At 37.0% G+C, this 19,893-nt stretch overlaps 1 protein-coding gene across 1 annotated transcript in view; it reads left to right on the top strand.

Annotated features, from left to right (window-relative positions):
* LOC128215146 (regulating synaptic membrane exocytosis protein 2-like) overlaps positions 1–19,893 on the top strand; it is a 37,898-nt gene that overhangs the window by 11,983 nt on the left and 6,022 nt on the right. Inside the window, exons 5-18 of the mRNA XM_052921865.1 lie at positions 220–356; positions 734–877; positions 1,344–2,390; positions 5,022–5,191; positions 5,943–6,011; positions 8,510–8,626; positions 10,066–10,186; positions 10,675–10,727; positions 10,926–11,011; positions 11,715–11,896; positions 14,342–14,435; positions 15,071–15,234; positions 15,644–15,840; positions 16,269–16,337. Of these exons, the coding sequence (XP_052777825.1) occupies positions 220–356; positions 734–877; positions 1,344–2,390; positions 5,022–5,191; positions 5,943–6,011; positions 8,510–8,626; positions 10,066–10,186; positions 10,675–10,727; positions 10,926–11,011; positions 11,715–11,896; positions 14,342–14,435; positions 15,071–15,234; positions 15,644–15,840; positions 16,269–16,337 (2,650 nt within the window). The remainder of the gene's footprint in view (positions 1–219; positions 357–733; positions 878–1,343; positions 2,391–5,021; positions 5,192–5,942; positions 6,012–8,509; positions 8,627–10,065; positions 10,187–10,674; positions 10,728–10,925; positions 11,012–11,714; positions 11,897–14,341; positions 14,436–15,070; positions 15,235–15,643; positions 15,841–16,268; positions 16,338–19,893) is intronic.

The raw sequence follows: 19,893 nt of genomic DNA, 5'->3' as shown, positions 1-19,893 counted from the left end.
TATTCTATCCGGAATATGTGTTTCTGTGTAATGCTTTTTTTCCATTTTTCGATAGTTTTAAATATTCCTTTAAGAAAAAAACTTCGGCGGTTTTTATGCAATGCCGGTGAAATATAAAAGACACCCAATCCGAGTATAAGGGGTTAATTTTTGTCCATATTCTTTACAAACTGAATGGATTAAACGGCATCAAATTACATATCCCGGCGTAACATTCAGGGACACGGACGCCACTGGGAGATGGGAATACCAGCGGGAGAAGAAAGCGGTGACCATGAAGATTCGGACGTTTTCTCCGAGGGAGCCTTGCCACCAAGCCATCGTCGACACTTGAGGCGAAGCTCAACAAAGACTGTGTAAGATGGTTTTCATATTTCAGTCATCGAAATTAGACTTTTAGATGAACAAGCCCGAATTCTTATACTATTGTTTGGCATTGCAAGCCATGCTATATAAAATTCAGAATTTTAGCAATCCCGGAATACATTTTACCAGTGCCGGGCTTGCGGGCTTGCGGGCTTGCGGGCTTGCGTTTATTTCGAACGCTGTTCAGTTATTATTTTCAGTTCGTGTTTTTACATTTCTACATATTTTAAATTACAGCAATCTGTTACTGGCAACTATTTGTGTGTATGTCTATAGTGTTCAACGGAGCAATTATTACGTAAAAACAGGCCAAAGTAATACTGACTATCGTTTTTTCCCTTTGCTTAACTACTGTAATTCCTGACAGTTCCCGGCGGCGGAGTGCGTCTCAATCAGAGGCGGATGCAGCAGAGGATGATAACGATGTCGAGGATGAGATTGATGACGAACAGTTCTTCCGGGAGCGGCAGTTGTGCCGGATGGAGCGACAGAATCGCCGTTCACGGCGCAAGTAGGCTTTTGCCTTTGAATAGTTTCTATAATTTCAGTTGCATTATTTAAATAAGCCGCAGCATGGTTTTATCAGCTCAAATGTAACGGAACTTGGTTAATGTAGAAATGCTCTCGCGAACGGTGAACAGTTTTGACACTTTTTAAATTTAACGTATATGAAAAGCAGCAATATAACGCAAGCGTCCCGGTCGGGAGCATCTCGTGTAAAAACACCTAAACAAACCTAAACAGGCGGTAACATACATGTATTGTCATATCTTCTCAAACGAATTTTCGTAACAAGTCGCGATTATTCACTTAAATTAATAAAGAACAAAATACCATTTCACAATCAGCCTCATTAGAAGTACCATTAACCTACACCAAATTAAACTTAAGTCACGAAAACAGTCCATCAGTATGTACGCGTTCTGATTTAGCGACACATATTATTAGTATACATTTCCCATTTATTCTCATTGTAGGGCACGAACGGGGAACAGCACTGAATGGAGTTTGGACAGCCCAGAAGAAGTGAGCTATGACAGAAACCTTGACCTTTCAGGCAGCGAGACGTTTGTCAATGGTTACAGTACGGATAACTACCATTCAAGTGACCAAAACCTTACCACCCAGAGTGACACCTCGCCGTTTTTGAAACGATCTTACCGGGGATACAGTTATAAAACTCGCGACGCCGAGGTTGACGCATTGGTTGCTGAAAGCGTCCGGCGCCTCTCCGTCGTTGCCAGGAAGGAAAATACTGGTGAGCGCTTTGGGAAGGACAATGGTGAGCGCTTTCGGAAGGACAATGGTGAGCGCTTTCGAAAAGCGGTTCATACAGCAATGCGGAAGCAGCGCTCTGATGATCATGAAAAAGACGTTGGTGCTTTACAAAAACGTCAAACAATTCAAGGCAGCCGAAGCCAGAGCTTGGAGTCCGAGAAAATCAAACCGCGGCGCGGAATAAGGCAGTATCTATCTAGTGACAATAATGACACTTCACGTGTGATAGCCAGTGATGATCGAAATCAAAAACATACGGTGCCTTTTGATAAATCAAGCTCAAAATACAAATGTGACACACTCGAAACATCTGCTCACGTCTCAAATTTTGATCACGGCCATTCAAAACATTACCGTGATTACAATGTAGCACATGGACATATTAGCCCACATGATACAGTTACCAGTAACCCACGGGAAGCACGTCATTCACGTAGCTCATGCACGTCCGTAGAGTCCTCGGACGCTCATTCGAGGTCAATGACGCCAGTTTCGAACCGGCGGAAGTTAGAGCGACAATCTGAAGCTTTTTATAGTAGTTCATCCAGTTTATATAAAGAATATAAGCTAGCCAACCTAAATGACAATGGTCAACACACGCATGGACGCAATGTACAAACGGGGGTAGGGAGGACTAGCCCTGCCGGACGACCACCCTTGAGGAACACGTATCTGTCCGCTCAACGATCCAGCACTAACTGTCTATCTCCAGATATGGCCTTACATAGGCATCATCGAAAAGCGAGGTAAACAAGATCCTGTAGTTTATATCGCTGGGAATGCTATCAAATATAATAAAGCTTGGGGACCATTTCCTCCTTTTGTTTTATAGAGGTCAAAACAACAGACACAAATAAATTGGCATTACAATTGAGCCCCCCCCCCACACACACACCCCCAGAATATTGGATGACAACACTACATTCAAATGTTGCCCTTGTCGCACATTACTTTTTTGTACTCTCGTGTCGTCCGATATACTTCCGGTAGGCAATGCGTATGAAATCACAAATTCACCAGTGGTCTTCTTCATGGCATGATATTGTAAAATTCGTAAAACTGTATAAAAATCAGAACCAATTTTGTGTTAAGAAGGTTAAGGAGTTGTTAACAAAGTTCTTTTAACATCACTTGTATAATATTGAAGAATTCACTGTTCAGTCGCCTTTTCCTTCTTTTTTCTTTTTCCTACACATACATAACTTTACCATATGTATTATTTGACGGCCAAATATTTATTAGAGATATGTCAGAAAATCTTAGGCTTTACTAAGTCATTGCCGGAGTGGAAACACAGAGGACAATACTCGCTTAACTACCTTGAATCGCTTAGGCCAAATAAAAAATAGGTGCGTTTCAGGTAACGCTGCCGAAAAAATAGGGTAGGTAGGTCGGAATATTTTTTTTAATTTTTTATATTTTTTTTGATATATTGATTTCAGTAACTGTTGACTCAGAAAGTAAAAAAAAAAATAAAAGTCATCAATTTTCAGGTTTATCAGTAGTTTTTAAACATGCTTCAAAGGAAACATTCTTTATTTGTCTGGTTAAATACTTTGACAATGATGGTTGGATTTCAACTAAATTATGGTACACCACTCTGCTATTATTTAAGACTTTCCAGGAACGGTTTTACTTTTCTTTATGCACCCTTTTGCTTTCAATCACCCTCTGTAGAATGCTAACCTCCCTGTAACATAATTACATGAAGAGTGGGACAGCAAATTTACCATATAAGCCATCAGCCAAGGAAACCTCAGTGCTGTCAAGAGGACCTGGGGGTTCAGGTTTGAAGAACAAGTAACATGCAGGTTTTATTGCGAAAATTGCACACTTAAGTCAGACATATCAAACCGAAAGTCAGCATCTGACACATTTGTATCTGACAAGAAAATATAGTTCAAGAATTGAAATTTACCTGCCACACAAGCACAAACTACCCGTAATTCACCTTTGAGTTCGGACTATCTAAACATTCGGACATCCATTATTATTTTCAAAAATAATTTATTTTAGGTACCTTATTTTCGGACACCCAAAGGACATCGATTGTAACTTACAGTTACTAAAGTCTCACAGACAAAAATTATAGATCTTTATCGTTACAATGCCTGGCTATATTACCTAACCGTATACATCACTGTGATAAGTTAGTTAATATCCATCCTAAACGATTTATTTCCTGTTGAAAAGGATGTGTGATATATTTAATGGAGGATTTAAGAAACAACAAGGGCAATCAAGAGATTAAGAAAACACAGACATGACATGTTTGTGAAACCAATAAACTTTGAAACTTGTACCACACTTTTAATATAGACTTTATGAAGCAATAATCGTACAGTAATACTCATTGAAACATCAATAGAACAATAATAGTCAACACATTCAATGATACAGGTAACTATTTATTAATGTGATGAATTAAAGTTAGAAACGCAATACTTAAGTTACAATCAAAAACACCACCCAGACACATTAATCCTGCATATCAATATCCATGCTCTCCATGAGATCCTCGTGGGTATAACTGAGAGTTTTGTGACGTCACACAATGTGACTGTTCATTTCAATGCATGTATAAAATGGTGTTGAATGGGATTTTAATTAACTTGATGAAGGAGTTACACTTATAGGCGTAATAACCATTGATAACTATGGATAAATTAATAAGTGGTAAAATGCAGACATGAAGAAAAAAGGCAGGTTTACCATGCATATAGATAAAATGTAAAAATGGTTATTTTCTAAGAATTCGGAGAGCGAAAAATTAATAATTTTAAGGTGTCCGAACTCTAAGGTGAAGTACGGTTAATACATTCAGAAATCCAACTCTAATATTGTCAAGTTTACGTACATACATTTCGTAACAAATGCTTTTTGTACCCAAATCACATTTTTTTTCAGGGAAAAATAGGTTAGGGTCGGCGGGAAAAAATAGGGTCGGTCGGGTAACCTGAAACAGACCTATTTTTTATTTGGCCTTATCAACTATCAGTTGGTATTTATAAATGCTTCGAGGTATTAGGACGCTATAGCGTTGGTAAAACAAGTTATAACAAGGTTTAAGACGCAGAAAAGCTAAAACGCATACTTTACGTTAATGATGGCACTACATTTCGTCCCCTTAGTGCAATAACTCAATAATTGCATATAGATATAGAAGCAGATATTTAGTTCTTGTACCAAGGTGACGAATTTTATTTAAACTACGGCGAAGTGACATTGAGTTTAAAGATACTCGTCGTTCTGTATTCACTGTTACCAAACACCTAGCAGAACGTGGCCAATAAAATGGTATTTAGACGGTGTAGCAGACGAAATAATATTTTTGGAATTCAATCTACCATCAAGCCATGGATTGTATATGATTGCAGGAAAACTAATCCGTTACGTCCAGGTTCCGCATCTCCTCGTGGAGGGTCCGATCAGGAGGCGGCAGGAGTCCGTAACGGTGATGTCATACGAGACCGCCATAACAGGAGAATGACATTGCCTTATTGTATCAACATCGATAAATTACAAGTCGGGGACAAAAAGAACAAAGGTATGAGGCGGCATCGAAAGTTTACTTTGCTTTACTGTTTTTAAATATTCAATTGTACAGTAAACCAATGGAACAATGGTTCATAGAAGGGCCACTTTAAACCGTAATTTTGGTATCTTTAATACATAAGAGTACATGTTTAGTTAAACTTTTTTTCCGAACATTTGCGGTTTAAACAAAGTGATATACCATTTGTAATTGAACTTCCAAACAATGTGAAGAATAAACTCTTTCATGTGGAGACTGAAATCGTGAAATGTAATGTTTTTCGTTCAGTCTCTTATAAATATAAAACGGAAGAATCACATGTTTCTTTGTTAATAATTGATGCAAAATACTTCAATTTCAAAACGAAGAATTCACTTTTTTTGCTTAAAGTCACGTTGCCTTGTTTGTTGCTTCATGCGCAGGTTGCTTGAAAAAAAAACAAGTTAAAGACTATCATATTACTGACGTTGCAAAACATTCTCTCTGTATAAAACACGTAATTTGAAAAAAAAAAAAATACAGAGTGTCTATCTAAAAATGAACAATAGCGCCTTTGCAATTACAGCCTTCCTCACAGCGCACATCCAACGTGCTCATTGAAAGCAAAACAACTCTAAACCGTTATGTTTGTAATATGACTTATCGCTACTTTCTTTTTAGCCCTCAAAATATATTTCTTGGTTGAGCTGAGTGAATTATCGCCATTAACGACTGTATACATGTAATGAAACGTCTTTTCTGTCTTTTACTGTTCCGGCGACAGACGGGTTCAGTGCGTCGCAACCCCATGAGATTTTAATACACAGACACAAGGAGGACATATCAGTTCAAAGTACGTATAGAGAGATCTAATTACTAGGTCGTATTGCCATTTCTTTTTATTTTCTTTATGACAATGAAAGACGTCATTTTGGATTTATCCTATAGTAGATTTATGATTTTTTCTTCTATTTTGAACCAACCTGTGTCAAGATTTGTATATATGTATACATACCTGTTTTATATAGAGTGCAATTATCATTTGTTAACATATTTTTCACTACCGTACTTGCATAATGAAAAGAAAAGATACCAGTGGCTATAAAACAACTGTTTCCATTAATTGAACGGAAACCTTAAATGCCATTACAGAAGATTTTGCCTGGATACTAAAGTTATTATGTCCAAATGCGATCGTTGATGTTGATAATAGAATACAAACCTGTGCATTAATGCTCGGCTGCAATTTCTTTTCATCCCCAGGCTGGCGCTAGGAAAACGACTTAATTGCAAATAATTTTATTTTATGGTTCTCCATGCTGTAATTAAGTATATTTTATCCGTATAACGAGAATTGAACTAAATTAAAGCCGGTTCCCTAAGCGTCAGAATTTTTTTTAATTTTAATTGCATACAACATGTTTACAAACTGTTTTGCAAACATGATTGCTGCACAAAATTCGATGGAAATACTTTGTTTTAACATTACGTCTTTTGATGCGAGTGTAATAAAACCATTACGTATTTTCTTTTATTAGATGCCTCTCAATTTCATTTTCATTTAAATAGTGAACATACAGCACGATGTATTGCACTCTCCATATCACGCATATGTCATCTTCTGGGGCAGTGATTAAGAACAAGTCTGAGTTCAGACTCAAGACCCAATATGGCAAATCTTTATTTCATTGTGATTTTCCTTCTATCAAAGCAATGATGGTGTAATTTGCTGAAATATATTACTAGTTAAATGTTTTACTATAATTTACATACATTTTTGTAAAAGAAATGGAATAAATATGTTTTTTGTTCCTGAATAAAAACTATTTTCTGAGTCTGAGTCTAGACTTGGACTTGAGACTGTTCGTAATCGTGGCCCCTGGTCCCGTGTCTTTGTAGTGCCGTGTGTTGAATGGTGCCACTTACACTCTGAAGTTATTACGATATTCACTAATAAATCTTTAATGTATTTTGTTTAGGAACGAACTGTATTTCCTAGGAAATTAATATCAAGATTCAACTGCTGAATTGTGTTCGAGAGATATTACTTATGATGTTGATTTATGACGTCATCTCCGAATGGGGGATTCCGGCACATGTCATATAAAAGCTACGTGCAGTGTCGTTGTTTTATATTACTAGCAGTGGGTTTAAACATGGAATTTTGATCAGAGTGCCATATAGTTATGCACAAGGCAAATGTAACCACGCCCCCCCCCCCCAGGTCCGAGAAAATACCGGGAATAGCCGTGGAAATGAGCCGTGTTTTTACCTCCCGTGTGGCCCCGCAGTGCCGGGTGAATGCGGTGGTTTTGTCTTCGCGCCAAATTAGCAGGGGATGGGCTTGCCTAGGGTCCCTGGGGCGCGAGGGCATTTGGCGGGGATTTCGCCAGCAGTTCGTCCGTGCAGGGCGGTGATTTTACCCGTGCTTTGCTGGACGAAAAGTCTAAGTCCCCGCTATTCCCCGGACGCCAAGGGGGGGGGGCGTGGTTACAATTGACTCGTGCATTAAAGGAAAATTAAAACAAAAAGTTTTCCTGGTGACCGGTATCACGACTCGTTTGGTGTTTAAACATTCGTCCTTCTAGACTTCTACGCGGTCTCGACATATCCGTTTTTACAAACCGATCTCGATGTAATACAGAACGTCATAAAACCGTCCTATCATAAAATATCTTCTGCTATACACAAATTTAATAAAACCTATAATAACACTTGAGAGAACGTCATTTCGCCCTACTAATTAAGCCTCAAACCTTTTATGGCGAAACATGAGTACCACATGGGTGTGTCATGGGACACACGGGGTGAAAATAACCTTTCATTTTTTGCCATATGATACAACACTGTATTAAACTGTCACAAGATTCACATTATTTTGTATTAATGGCAACGTCGAGAGTCTGATTTATTGTATCATATATTCCTAAGAACGAGTGCATTTGTCCTCCGCTTATATGCTTCTTGGAGTTCACTTCTTTACTAGAACAACAAAACAACATTGTTTTATTAAAACATACTTTAAAGAAATGGGGTTCAACATTTTGATATTGCTTACATCCATATAAGATTTCTCTGAATGCATATTCATGATAAGTACTCTCTCCTGAATTCACTATAATTGTGTGTAATAGGCTTTAAAAGGAGTCAGGACATCGTCAAATTCAGTAGTATAGATGCAATAATATTCAACCAGCAGAAACGATCTTACCGTGTAGTAAAAATTAAAATAAATGATATGAAATGTTTTTTAGCAAAATATAAGACAATATGAACTGGAGAGACATGTTCTATCAGCGTTTTATGCGTTTTCATATCATACTTATGCATAATGAATGTTCTCGTTCCCAGCACAGGGACTGGGCATGCGCGTAGTTGGCGGAAGGGGTGGTCCCGGGGGAACTCTGGGAGCTTATGTTACCATGGTAACCAAGGGTGGACCGGCGGACGTTCTGGGCATTTCTGAAGGTAAAGTATTATAGGTGTTGAAAATAAATGCGAGTCTAAATACGAACTAGACATTATAATAGACTGTAAAACTAAGTTTAACATATATATATATAATTAAGTCGTTTGCTGGTTTCACCATTTCTATGTTACTTTATATAATATGTGACTGTTGTCTTGCGCTGTTGTGTGTCTTTGGTGTTGTTTTTTTTGCTGTCTGGAGAAAGCCGTAACTGGTGTTGGCAAAACTCGTCACCAAATCCCCTAGCATTATATACTATTAATGTTTAAATGTAGATACTAGACTTATCTTTTGGTTTCCATCGTGTAAATGTAAATGCAAAAAATATGTTTACTCCTATTATTGTACTATAGGAAATGTTTCTTTTCTGTGAGCAGGAACCGCATACATACGCGTCACCTTCTTAGTGAAAATTTCAACTAAAACATTTATAATAAGCACTATTTCACTAAGCTGAAATAATTTACTAGGAAGCTTATTTGATTTGGCTTGCAAACGGTATCACAAACAATGGTACTATGATTTGGTGGAAATTGATATTAAACCAACGTAATGTGGTGATGTGGGCTAGCTATACGTCACAATAATCATCTTGGTGATCATATTACTATTTCACAGTATCTCGAAACTAATCTATTGACATGTTTCTTGGGGTTTCTGCACAAGAAACGATTTCGTGAGATTGCAATTGATGTGGTGATTATTAAAATAAAATCCTAGAAATGTTCATACAAAAGAGAAGATGAAAAAACACACAAATAACAAAGGAAGCCATAAATGACTTTAAGATGGCATAATTGCGAGCCTGAATTTTGAATTCCAGGCAAATTATTAGTTTATTCGATTAAAATATGATTGGATGTTTTCTAAGAACTCTGGGACTGTATCTATTTGTCTGGATTTTAATATGATACTGACATTGTGATGGATAGTGTGAATAGTGCGCACAATATTGAAACATTCAAACTGAAGATGAATAAATATCACAATAGTTCGTAATTTCTTTGTAAAAAAACATTTAGTTTGTTATTTAGTAACTCAGTCTTGCCACAGTTTAATGTAATTGAACATTTCTAACCAATTTAAAGAAGAAAATATACACACCATTAAATTTCAAAGTATTTCCATGTTTTAATTGAAATATAATGGAAACATCTCATGATTCGACATGTCTCGAAATGCAATTATAAAAGTTGAATCCGTTTTAGATGCTGCAATGTAACAATTGGTTTGTTTCAAATAATGATGCACTAGGATTAACGGGGAAAAGCAGTACACCAGCTTATAACTTTCGATGATATTATGCGATGGATATATATGGTAAAATACAATCTATAAAAGACACCTGAGCCATCAAACAGCCCCCACGTACATATTACATAACTTTTTCTAATACATATTGAGGTAAAAGTATGGTAAATTCCTGGTTTTATTTTAGGGGACCAGGTAGTCGAGTGGAACGGGCGGTCGCTGGTTGATGTCACGTTTGAAGAGGCTCAGGGCATCATCAACACTTCCGGCGACATCGTCCAACTCTCCGTCATACATAGCGTCACAGAGTATGTTAAATTTAAAAAAAGATTGACTTAATTCCCATTATGATCGTTTCATTATTTCACTCTCGGTTGTGTACAACGTTATCGAGTTAGCGCTTAGGATATGTTTTTTAAATAGTTAGTCTCAATACTCGGAGCCCTAAGAAATGTATGCAAGCTTGGCACAAAAAATCTTTATAAAAGTATATAACCCTCTGCACCTTTTCATCGTGTTGGCAAATATTTGGTTTCTTTTACTAGGAAAAAGGAAAAACATTTGCCTATCCATTCTATTTTTGCGCCACATACCACTTTAATGATGAATTATTAAATGACGTCAGAAGCAATTGCAATGTTAACACAATTCACATTTTTATCTGTATATTTATAACATTGTCTGGTGATTTGCACTTGGTTTAGATTTGAAAAAAGTGTGCATGCTGTCTACCATCAAGAAAGTTTTTTCCCAATTGTGCTTTGACGGTTGTCTTATACAAAGCGTTTCTTTTCAGTCGGGACAGTAACCCTATCATGAGAAGTAAACATCCTATCATCATACGCTCAGGTAATTAATCAGGTCTCCTTAAATGATTTTGTTCTCTTTCCTTCATTTTCACTGATGTGTCTTTAATGTGTTTGTTCAATTAAATTCTCATATCGAAGAAAGGTGGAGCAATTATCGAGAAAATCATTTTCTTCTTTCCTACACCACTTTTCTACTAGACGGTAGTTGGTTATATATTTTATTTACGGCTTTTCCCAGATACACTCCCTTCCGGCGGAGAATGCACACCACCAAGAGACCTGTTCTTTGGCAGGCCTAAGCGAAGGATGCTTCCAAAGACACCGGTCGGTATTTGTTTAAACATTCTTTTTAGAGAAAACACAGTTTAGGACTGTTAATTATTGAAAAAAAAACACATAAATATAGTGCCAGTTTTTTGCCATACAAACTAATTTTAGCCCCTAGTAGACTCGTATATCAGCGAACTCGTGTGTGATTGGCCGTTTGAAGGCGGTAATGCCATCATTGATCGATAAGGCTATTTCGGTGAGTTTGTGGTCTCTTTGCGGTGTTTTCATTCGGAAATCCTCGGCCATTTTTATCGAAAACCACCTCAGATGTATGCCGGTACACCATTAGAAGTAGTCCGTATTTTTTTTTAATTATATCATTAACTAAATGTAATGTTTTAGCTTGTATTTATTGATCTAAGTTTAAATTGATTGCCAGTGAGATGTATTATTGCAAACATAATTCAGATTCCCAAGAGTAAAGTCATTAAGTTTAACTGCTAAAATAAATTATTACGCGATCTACTTGCAGCGTACTCAAACATATCGATTTATCGAAGTATGTAAACCGTCCACATACATCCGAGGTTGTTTTCGAATGCTATGTTTTGGCGTTTCTATACTTCATGTGTTTGTTGTGTATGCATAAATTGACGCCCACATTTATCGTCGATTACAGTTTGAATGCTCATTTCCAGAGTAGGTATGTTAAAACCATACGTATGATATAATATGTTCTATCTTCGCTTCCGTTTAGGTTGAGATCAAGCGAACAGTACGGAAGATCAGTGGTCAGGTTTGGCTACAGCTGGACTACGACGACACATGTCAGTGTCTACTGGTGGTTCTGCTACGGGCTCAAGCCATTACCTCGGAGAGCAATCACGATCGCCGTCCCCCAAGCGTGGTGGTGTTATTACATCTGCTTCCCAACAGGGGGTATGTAAGGGAAAGGGAAGGTAGATGCATCTACTATTCGATTAGGCCTAAAAAAATATATGTCCGTTTCGGGTAACCCGACCCTACCTTTAAAAATGCGCCGACCTTAACTATTTTTTTCCGTTTCTGAGCAAAAAAAATATTCGTTAGCGAATAGAGACTTAACGAAGGGCGGATAAATGCAGATTTTAATCAAAATTATTGTTTATATGATAAAACAAAGTCAGGCAATGACAGTAATGTAGGAAAGACTGCCATATGCAAGAAAACACTCTGAACTTACGACAGATTTTGAAAAAAAAAATCCCTACCTACTACCCTACCTAGAAATTTTGGGAAGGTTACCCTAAACAAACAATTTTTTTTGGCCTTAGCATATTTTTATCTATAATTTGTCTTCTTTGTGTCATGTAACATATTCGTCAAAACAGCGGATAAGTATAGAATAGTTTTCATGCGCTTTGATTAAGAGAATATTGTTCGCATTTGGCAAGTTTTTGGAGAGCGGGTAGCACCGCCGTTACTTGTCATCGCGAACTGGTCTAGTGAAATGAAATGTGGGGTAAAATGGAAGAATAACATGCATTTATATCTACTGAAAAACGCCACCATCGTCAACGTTTACCACCGTAGTGTAAACACGGGATAAAGTATTGTGATACCGTATGGTAGGGTATAGCGCTCTTTGGGTAACGACCGTCTCAGTAATAGTCGGCATTATCTCACGAATTGTCGACTTTGCTGCTGTGTGATATGGTTGATTAGATTCCTAAGAGTTTATTTAGTCTGTTTCGTTCCGCTTTTATCTCAAGAAAGTAAATATTTGCTATTCGATCGGTGTCATTAAAAATTTCAGCTCGGGAAACCGTTCCTAGAAAAAACACATTGAAATAACATCATATAATTAAAATAAGGTGTGTATGCCATAACTGAAATATTTTAAAGAAACGCACCTTTCTTTCTGAAATAAGGTGAATATTTAGTCTTACGATAAAAAACAATTGTTTTTTAACTTTTTAAACTCGGGTAAATGGCTAAACCACAGCGTTTTATACGGAATCGTATTTTGTGTGGCATATGGTTATGGCATGTCTTAACAAGCGCGTTCGCGTATACTTAATGTGTCTGCTTACGTCACCAAAAGCTATATGGGGATGAGAAACGGTATCTTGTTTCGTCTAGCAAATCCATAAACCAGCCAAAGAAGGTAGTTATAGGGCTGCAACTAGTATTTTTTTAAATGTAGACAATATTGTACAGCTGGGGAAAAACTTCATTCCTAAGGTCTTTTGAGTTGACATGTCCTTAGCAAATCATACAGTCCATTTGCCTTTTTTGTTCATGCATCTATGATATTTAAAAAAGCACTTCCTTCTGTTGTTAAGTGCTATTCCCGAGAAATATCAAGAAGCGCCGATTTTTCAGAACTTTGTATAAGGTAACAACGTGATAAACGTCATCGTTGTTAACTTTTAAACGTAAACTAGTTGATAATGTATTCGTACATTTGTATAAAACAAGTACAGCTAAAACGAATTTCTCAAATATTGTTAGAAAAACTGCATACCACAAGTGTATGCATTAAACTTCCACAGCAGATAATAATCTAAAGTTAAAAACGTTGACGTTAACAACGTTGTTAACTTCAACAAAGTTGTGAACATTATGCCCATTATAAAAGAATAAATAAGATGTTATTGTTATATAAAAGAACGTCAGAGAAATAATAAGTATTAAAAAAAAGATTTGCATACAACCGCGAAGTCATGTAAATCAAGAATATGTTTGTTACATTTGTTTGTTTGTTGTTGTTTTGATGTTTTATGCACATTTTTTTTTTCTTTCCTAAATTGCCATCGGAACTGGTATAGATGTTCTGGACTGCTTGACCCCTGAGCAACGAATATATAGAGTATAAGTGTTTGCTTCAGTGTGAGATCGTAATATATTTCACCGAGTGAGAACCAAAAGGTTTACATCACGTGATATATTTACTTTGGTGTTCACTTTGGTGAATTGTATTGCGATCTAACACTGAAACCAATAATTATTTCTTTTTTTATTATATGCCCCAAAAGGATTTTAAATGACAGCAAATTGAAATTTTTCAGTGAAACGGGCCAAATTGTATGGGCACGTAACGTCATTTCGGAAATGACGTCGTTGAACTTTATGTCCCAGCCTTGAGCGCGCTGGCATTTGATTTGGAGCGGACTAAAATTTCAAAACAGTGAAATATTAATCCACTTTTTGAAACAGTGAAATAACATTTTTATTTCACTGATAAATCTCTATAAACTACCGAAAAGCATATAATGAATAACAGAAACCGTTTAATGTTCCACCGACCCCATTGTAGTAATTACTTTCTCTAGACTTACACTATAATACATTCTTATGTCTAGACAATTTGAAATTAAATGGTATGAACTGTGTTTTTTTCAGGCTGTATGAAGCGAAGGAAAGTGAAATAAAGTACCATACAAAGGACCCGCATTGGAATGAGACTTTTGTCTTTGCAAATATTTCAAAGGCCGAGGTACTTTCATCTCATATTTTCATTACTTTTACGACATTATTTCATCAGCGCATTGAAGCCATTGAATAGCGTGCGCATAAAAACACAATACGATCTACTGTTAAAAACTTTGATTTTTTATTTTTCATTAAGGCAATTTTGCGAGGTTTCCACGAAACAATGAGGATAAAAATTGCATCTAAACCAACGGTAATTTCTCATATCAGTGTTATCTCTAAGGTATCCGCTGTACAGTTTTGGATGCCTGGTAAACAGATATTGTCGTCGCAACATTTGATTGGGTTTGATGTGTAGAATATGACAATTTTTTACCGAAAAAATACCTTTTTTGGCCTTGAAAAGATTGCATATTATTCTCATGTCAGATTTCAGTTGAAATTTAGGACAAAATACAAACTGCAATAAAAACTGTATGAATATTGTATTTCTGGTTATATATTCTACATTTTAGTTATCAGCTAGCAGAACCCTTTCGTTGTACTGAACTATTTTTATTCGCCAATGCGAATGGCAAGATGTGACGGCAATTGATTTTAAATTGGATAACCAAACGTTTTAAATTTACGACGTAGTGGAAATGCAATAATTGCATGATATAAATCATAAACACATTAAAACTTTACCTTTATTTGCAGTTACGTAGCCTTGCAATGGAGGTGACGTTTTGGAACTTCGGGGAAATTGAAGACGAGTTTCTGGGCGAGGTGCTGCTTGACCTCTCGGAAGCAAAGATAGACAACTCGGTCAATTGCTACAATCTCGAGGACCATGATGAGAATAGCTCCCCTTTACCATACAGGTTAGTACAAAAACTACGTTTTACGATCATAAATAATATATTAGTTTTGCAATGATAAAAGAGACAAGGTAGACAACACAGAACTTGTCCCGATTTAACAAAATGCTGCTAAGATCAAATATCAGGCTACAAGCCTTGTTCTTGTAGTTTTAATTCGTTTAATATATCATCAAACCACATCAAGTAATTTCACGAACATGCCTAAACGTGTCCATTTGTCGGCCTTTTCACATTGCACCCTTTTTCTCAATACTCCGACACCAGACATGTACCATTGCATCGCGTGAATGATTTGTTTTTACTCTCCCTTCCAGAACGTCTCAAAAAAACTATCATAAGAATGAGACCTTTTTCAACTCGGTCAAATGCTGGTACTTTGAATCAAATGCTACTATTCTGACAATTTCAGAAAGAAGTCCTTCTCCCTCTCTGACTCAGCTATCAGCCCGGTAACGTCAATAGATACGTCGAGCATTTATCCCAGCAGGGACCCCTCTCCGCGTTCCTCTGTTTCAACAAGCCACGTGTCCATGCGGACACCCGCGTACGACAAAATGAAGGAAATCATGTTACACGGGAAACGTAGTCCAGCTCATCTCTCAAAATGTCAGTGTTCTTTTCAAACGTTTTAAGAATTCCGTAGTTTATAATCTTACATATGCAGTCGCATTTACCTAGGGCTGCGTATTGCCAGACAATAGGCGATCCGATTCGAATCGCGATCCTTGACTTGCGATCCACGAATCAATTCATGATTCACTTGGTATAAAACAATAAATATTATGAATGATTTAGCACACTTTGATCGTTTGATTGCAACGTTAAAACGTAGTATCATCATTTTAGAAAAAAATTGAATATAAGATAATTGCCGATCATCTTCACATTTCTGTAGTAAAAGATTCGTTTCCTTAATATCGTTTAGAAGTTATTCGTCTTCCATTTCTGTCAATAGTTACATCAATATGTGTATCAATATATTTAAGCTTATGAGATGTGTACAAAAATATTCACAGTACAGCATTGTATTTTAGCTCGAGACAAGATGGAGTTTTCGTCCTCTGCCCAGTCCTCACCCCAGCATTCCCCGACCAGCAATGAGTGTGAGTAAAGCCGAGTTACTTTATCTTGAGTGTGAGATGGAACCAGAAACATATGGATGTGAACTTGTCAGAGTTAACACCGGTTAGAGAATACAATAATTTGCTATGCATACGAGTATAATGCAAAGTCGAGAACGCGACAGAACTAGTATATGAGCATGAGAAGACCAAATTAAAATCTGATGTGAGCATATATGAGAAACTTATCACGTGTTTGGGTAATATGCGAGTTTCCGAACTCGACAGGGGGATATGAGAGAGAGAGAAGATCAGAGTACATAATGATATGAGCACATAAGAGAAAAATAGCATGTGTGTGGTAATATACGAGTATGAGGTTTTTACCCACTCACATATAACTGATAAATCGAAAGTGAACTTAAGTTAATATGATCTGGTTGCACTGAGTGTAACAAGGTCAAAGTTAATATGAGTATGAGTAAATCATGTACTATAGCATTTGTGTGAGTAACTCATGAGTAAATCAGGTACTATAGCATTTGTTGAGTATCTCATGAGTAAATCAGGTGGTACTATAGCATTCGTGTGAGTAACTCATGAGTAAATCAGGTGGTACTATAGCATTCGTGTGAGTAACTCATGAGTAAATCAGGTGGTACTATAGCATTCGTGTGAGTAACTCATGAGTAAATCAGGTGGTACTATAGCATTTGTGTGAGTAACTCATGAGTAAATCAGGTGGTACTATAGCATTTGTGTGAGTAACTCATGAGTAAATCAGGTACTACAGCATTTGTGTGAGTAACTCATGAGTAAATCAGGTACTACAGCATTTGTGTGAGTAACTCATGAGTAAATCAGGTACTATAGCATTCGTGTGAGTAACTCATGAGTAAATCAGGTACTATAGCATTCGTGTGAGTAACTCATGAGTAAATCAGGTGGTACTATAGCATTCGTGTGAGTAACTCATGAGTAAATCAGGTGGTACTATAGCATTTGTGTGAGTAACTCATGAGTAAATCAGGTACTACAGCATTTGTGTGAGTAACTCATGAGTAAATCAGGCACTATAGCATTCGTGTGAGTAACTCATGAGTAAATCAGGTACTATAGCATTTGTGTGAGTAACTCATGAGTAAATCAGGTACTATAGCATTTGTGTGAGTAACTCATGAGTAAATCAGGTACTATAGCATTTGTGTGAGTAACTCATGAGTAAATCAGGTGGTACTATAGCATTTGTGTGAGTAACTCATGAGTAAATCAGATGGTACTATAACATTTGTGTGAGTAACTCATGAGTAAATCAGGTACTATAGCATTTGTGTGAGTAACTCATGAGTAAATCAGGTGGTACTATAGCATTTGTGTGAGTAACTCATGAGTAAATCAGGTGGTACAGCATTTGTGTGAGTAACTCATGAGTAAATCAGGTGGTACTATAGCATTTGTGTGAGTACTTCATGAGTAAATCAGGTACTATAGCATTCGTGTGAGTAACTCATGAGTAAATCAGGTGCTATAGCATTCGTGTGAGTAACTCATGAGTAAATCAGGTACTACAGCATTTGTGTGAGTAACTCATGAGTAAATCAGGTGGTACTATAGCATTTGTGTGAGTAACTCATGAGTAAATCAGGTACTACAGCATTTGTGTGAGTAAATCATGAGTAAATCAGGTACTACAGCATTTGTGTGAGTAACTCATGAGTAAATCAGGTACTATAGCATTTGTGTGAGTAACTCATGAGTAAATCAGGTACTACAGCATTTGTGTGAGTAACTCATGAGTAAATCAGGTACTACAGCATTTGTGTGAGTAACTCATGAGTAAATCAGGTGGTACTATAGCATTTGTGTGAGTAACTCATGAGTAAATCAGGTACTATAGCATTCGTGTGAGTAACTCATGAGTAAATCAGGTACTCTAGCATTCGTGTGAGTAACTCATGAATAAATCAGGTACTATAGCATTCGTGTGAGTAACTCATGAGTAAATCAGGTACTATAGCATTTGTGTGAGTAACTCATGAGTAAATCAGATGGTACTATAGCATTCGTGTGAGTAACTCATGAGTAAATCAGGTGGTACAATAGCATTCGTGTGAGTAACTCATGAGTAAATCAGGTGGTATAATAGCATTCGTGTGAGTAACTCATGAGTAAATCAGGTGGTACTATAGCATTCGTGTGAGTAACTCATGAGTAAATCAGGTGGTACTATAGCATTTGTGTGGGTAACTCATGAGTAAATCAGGTGGTACTACAGCATTTGTGTGAGTAACTCATGAGTAAATCAGGTACTATAGCATTTGTGTGAGTAACTCATGAGTAAATCAGGTGGAACTATAGCATTTGTGTGAGTAACTCATGAGTAAATCAGGTGGTACTATAGCATTTGTGTGAGTAACTCATGAGTAAATCAGGTGGTACTATAGCGTTCGTGTGAGTAACTCATGAGTAAATCAGGTGGTACTATAGCATTCGTGTGAGTAACTCATGAGTAAATCAGGTGGTACTATAGCATTCGTGTGAGTAACTCATGAGTAAATCAGGTGGTACTATAGCATTTGTGTGAGTAACTCATGAGTAAATCAGGTACTATAGCATTTGTGTGAGTAACTCATGAGTAAATCAGGTGGTACTATAGCATTTGTGTGAGTAACTCATGAGTAAATCAGGTGGTACTATAGCATTCGTGTGAGTAACTCATGAGTAAATCAGGTGGTACTATAGCATTCGTGTGAGTAAATCATGAGTAAATCAGGTGGTACTATAGCATTTGTGTGAGTAACTCATGAGTAAATCAGGTGGTACTATAGCATTTGTGTGAGTAACTCATGAGTAAATCAGGTGGTACTATAGCATTCGTGTGAGTAACTCATGAGTAAATCAGGTGGTACTATAGCATTCGTGTGAGTAACTCATGAGTAAATCAGGTGGTACTATAGCATTCGTGTGAGTAACTCATGAGTAAATCAGGTGGTACTATAGCATTTGTGTGAGTAACTCATGAGTAAATCAGGTACTATAGCATTTGTGTGAGTAACTCATGAGTAAATCAGGTGGTACTATAGCATTTGTGTGAGTAACTCATGAGTAAATCAGGTGGTACTATAGCATTTGTGTGAGTAACTCATGAGTAAATCAGGTGGTACTATAGCATTTGTGTGAGTAACTCATGAGTAAATCAGGTGGTACTATAGCATTCGTGTGAGTAACTCATGAGTAAATCAGGTGGTACTATAGCATTCGTGTGAGTAACTCATGAGTAAATCAGGTGGTACTATAGCATTTGTGTGAGTAACTCATGAGTAAATCAGGTGGTACTATAGCATTCGTGTGAGTAACTCGTGAGTAAATCAGGTGGTACTATAGCATTCGTGTGAGTAACTCATGAGTAAATCAGGTGGTACTATAGCATTCGTGTGAGTAACTCATGAGTAAATCAGATGGTACTATAGCATTCGTGTGAGTAACTCATGAGTAAATCAGGTGGTACTATAGCATTCGTGTGAGTAACTCATGGGTAAATCAGGTACTATAGCATTTGTGTGAGTAACTCATGAGTAAATCAGGTGGTACTATAGCA

Source organism: Mya arenaria, chromosome 13 (assembly GCF_026914265.1).
Source record: "Mya arenaria isolate MELC-2E11 chromosome 13, ASM2691426v1".
NCBI classification, from domain to species: Eukaryota; Metazoa; Mollusca; class Bivalvia; order Myida; family Myidae; genus Mya; species Mya arenaria.
The sequence above is the reverse complement of the archived record's forward strand: the minus strand, read 5'-3'. Positions and strand labels throughout refer to the sequence as shown.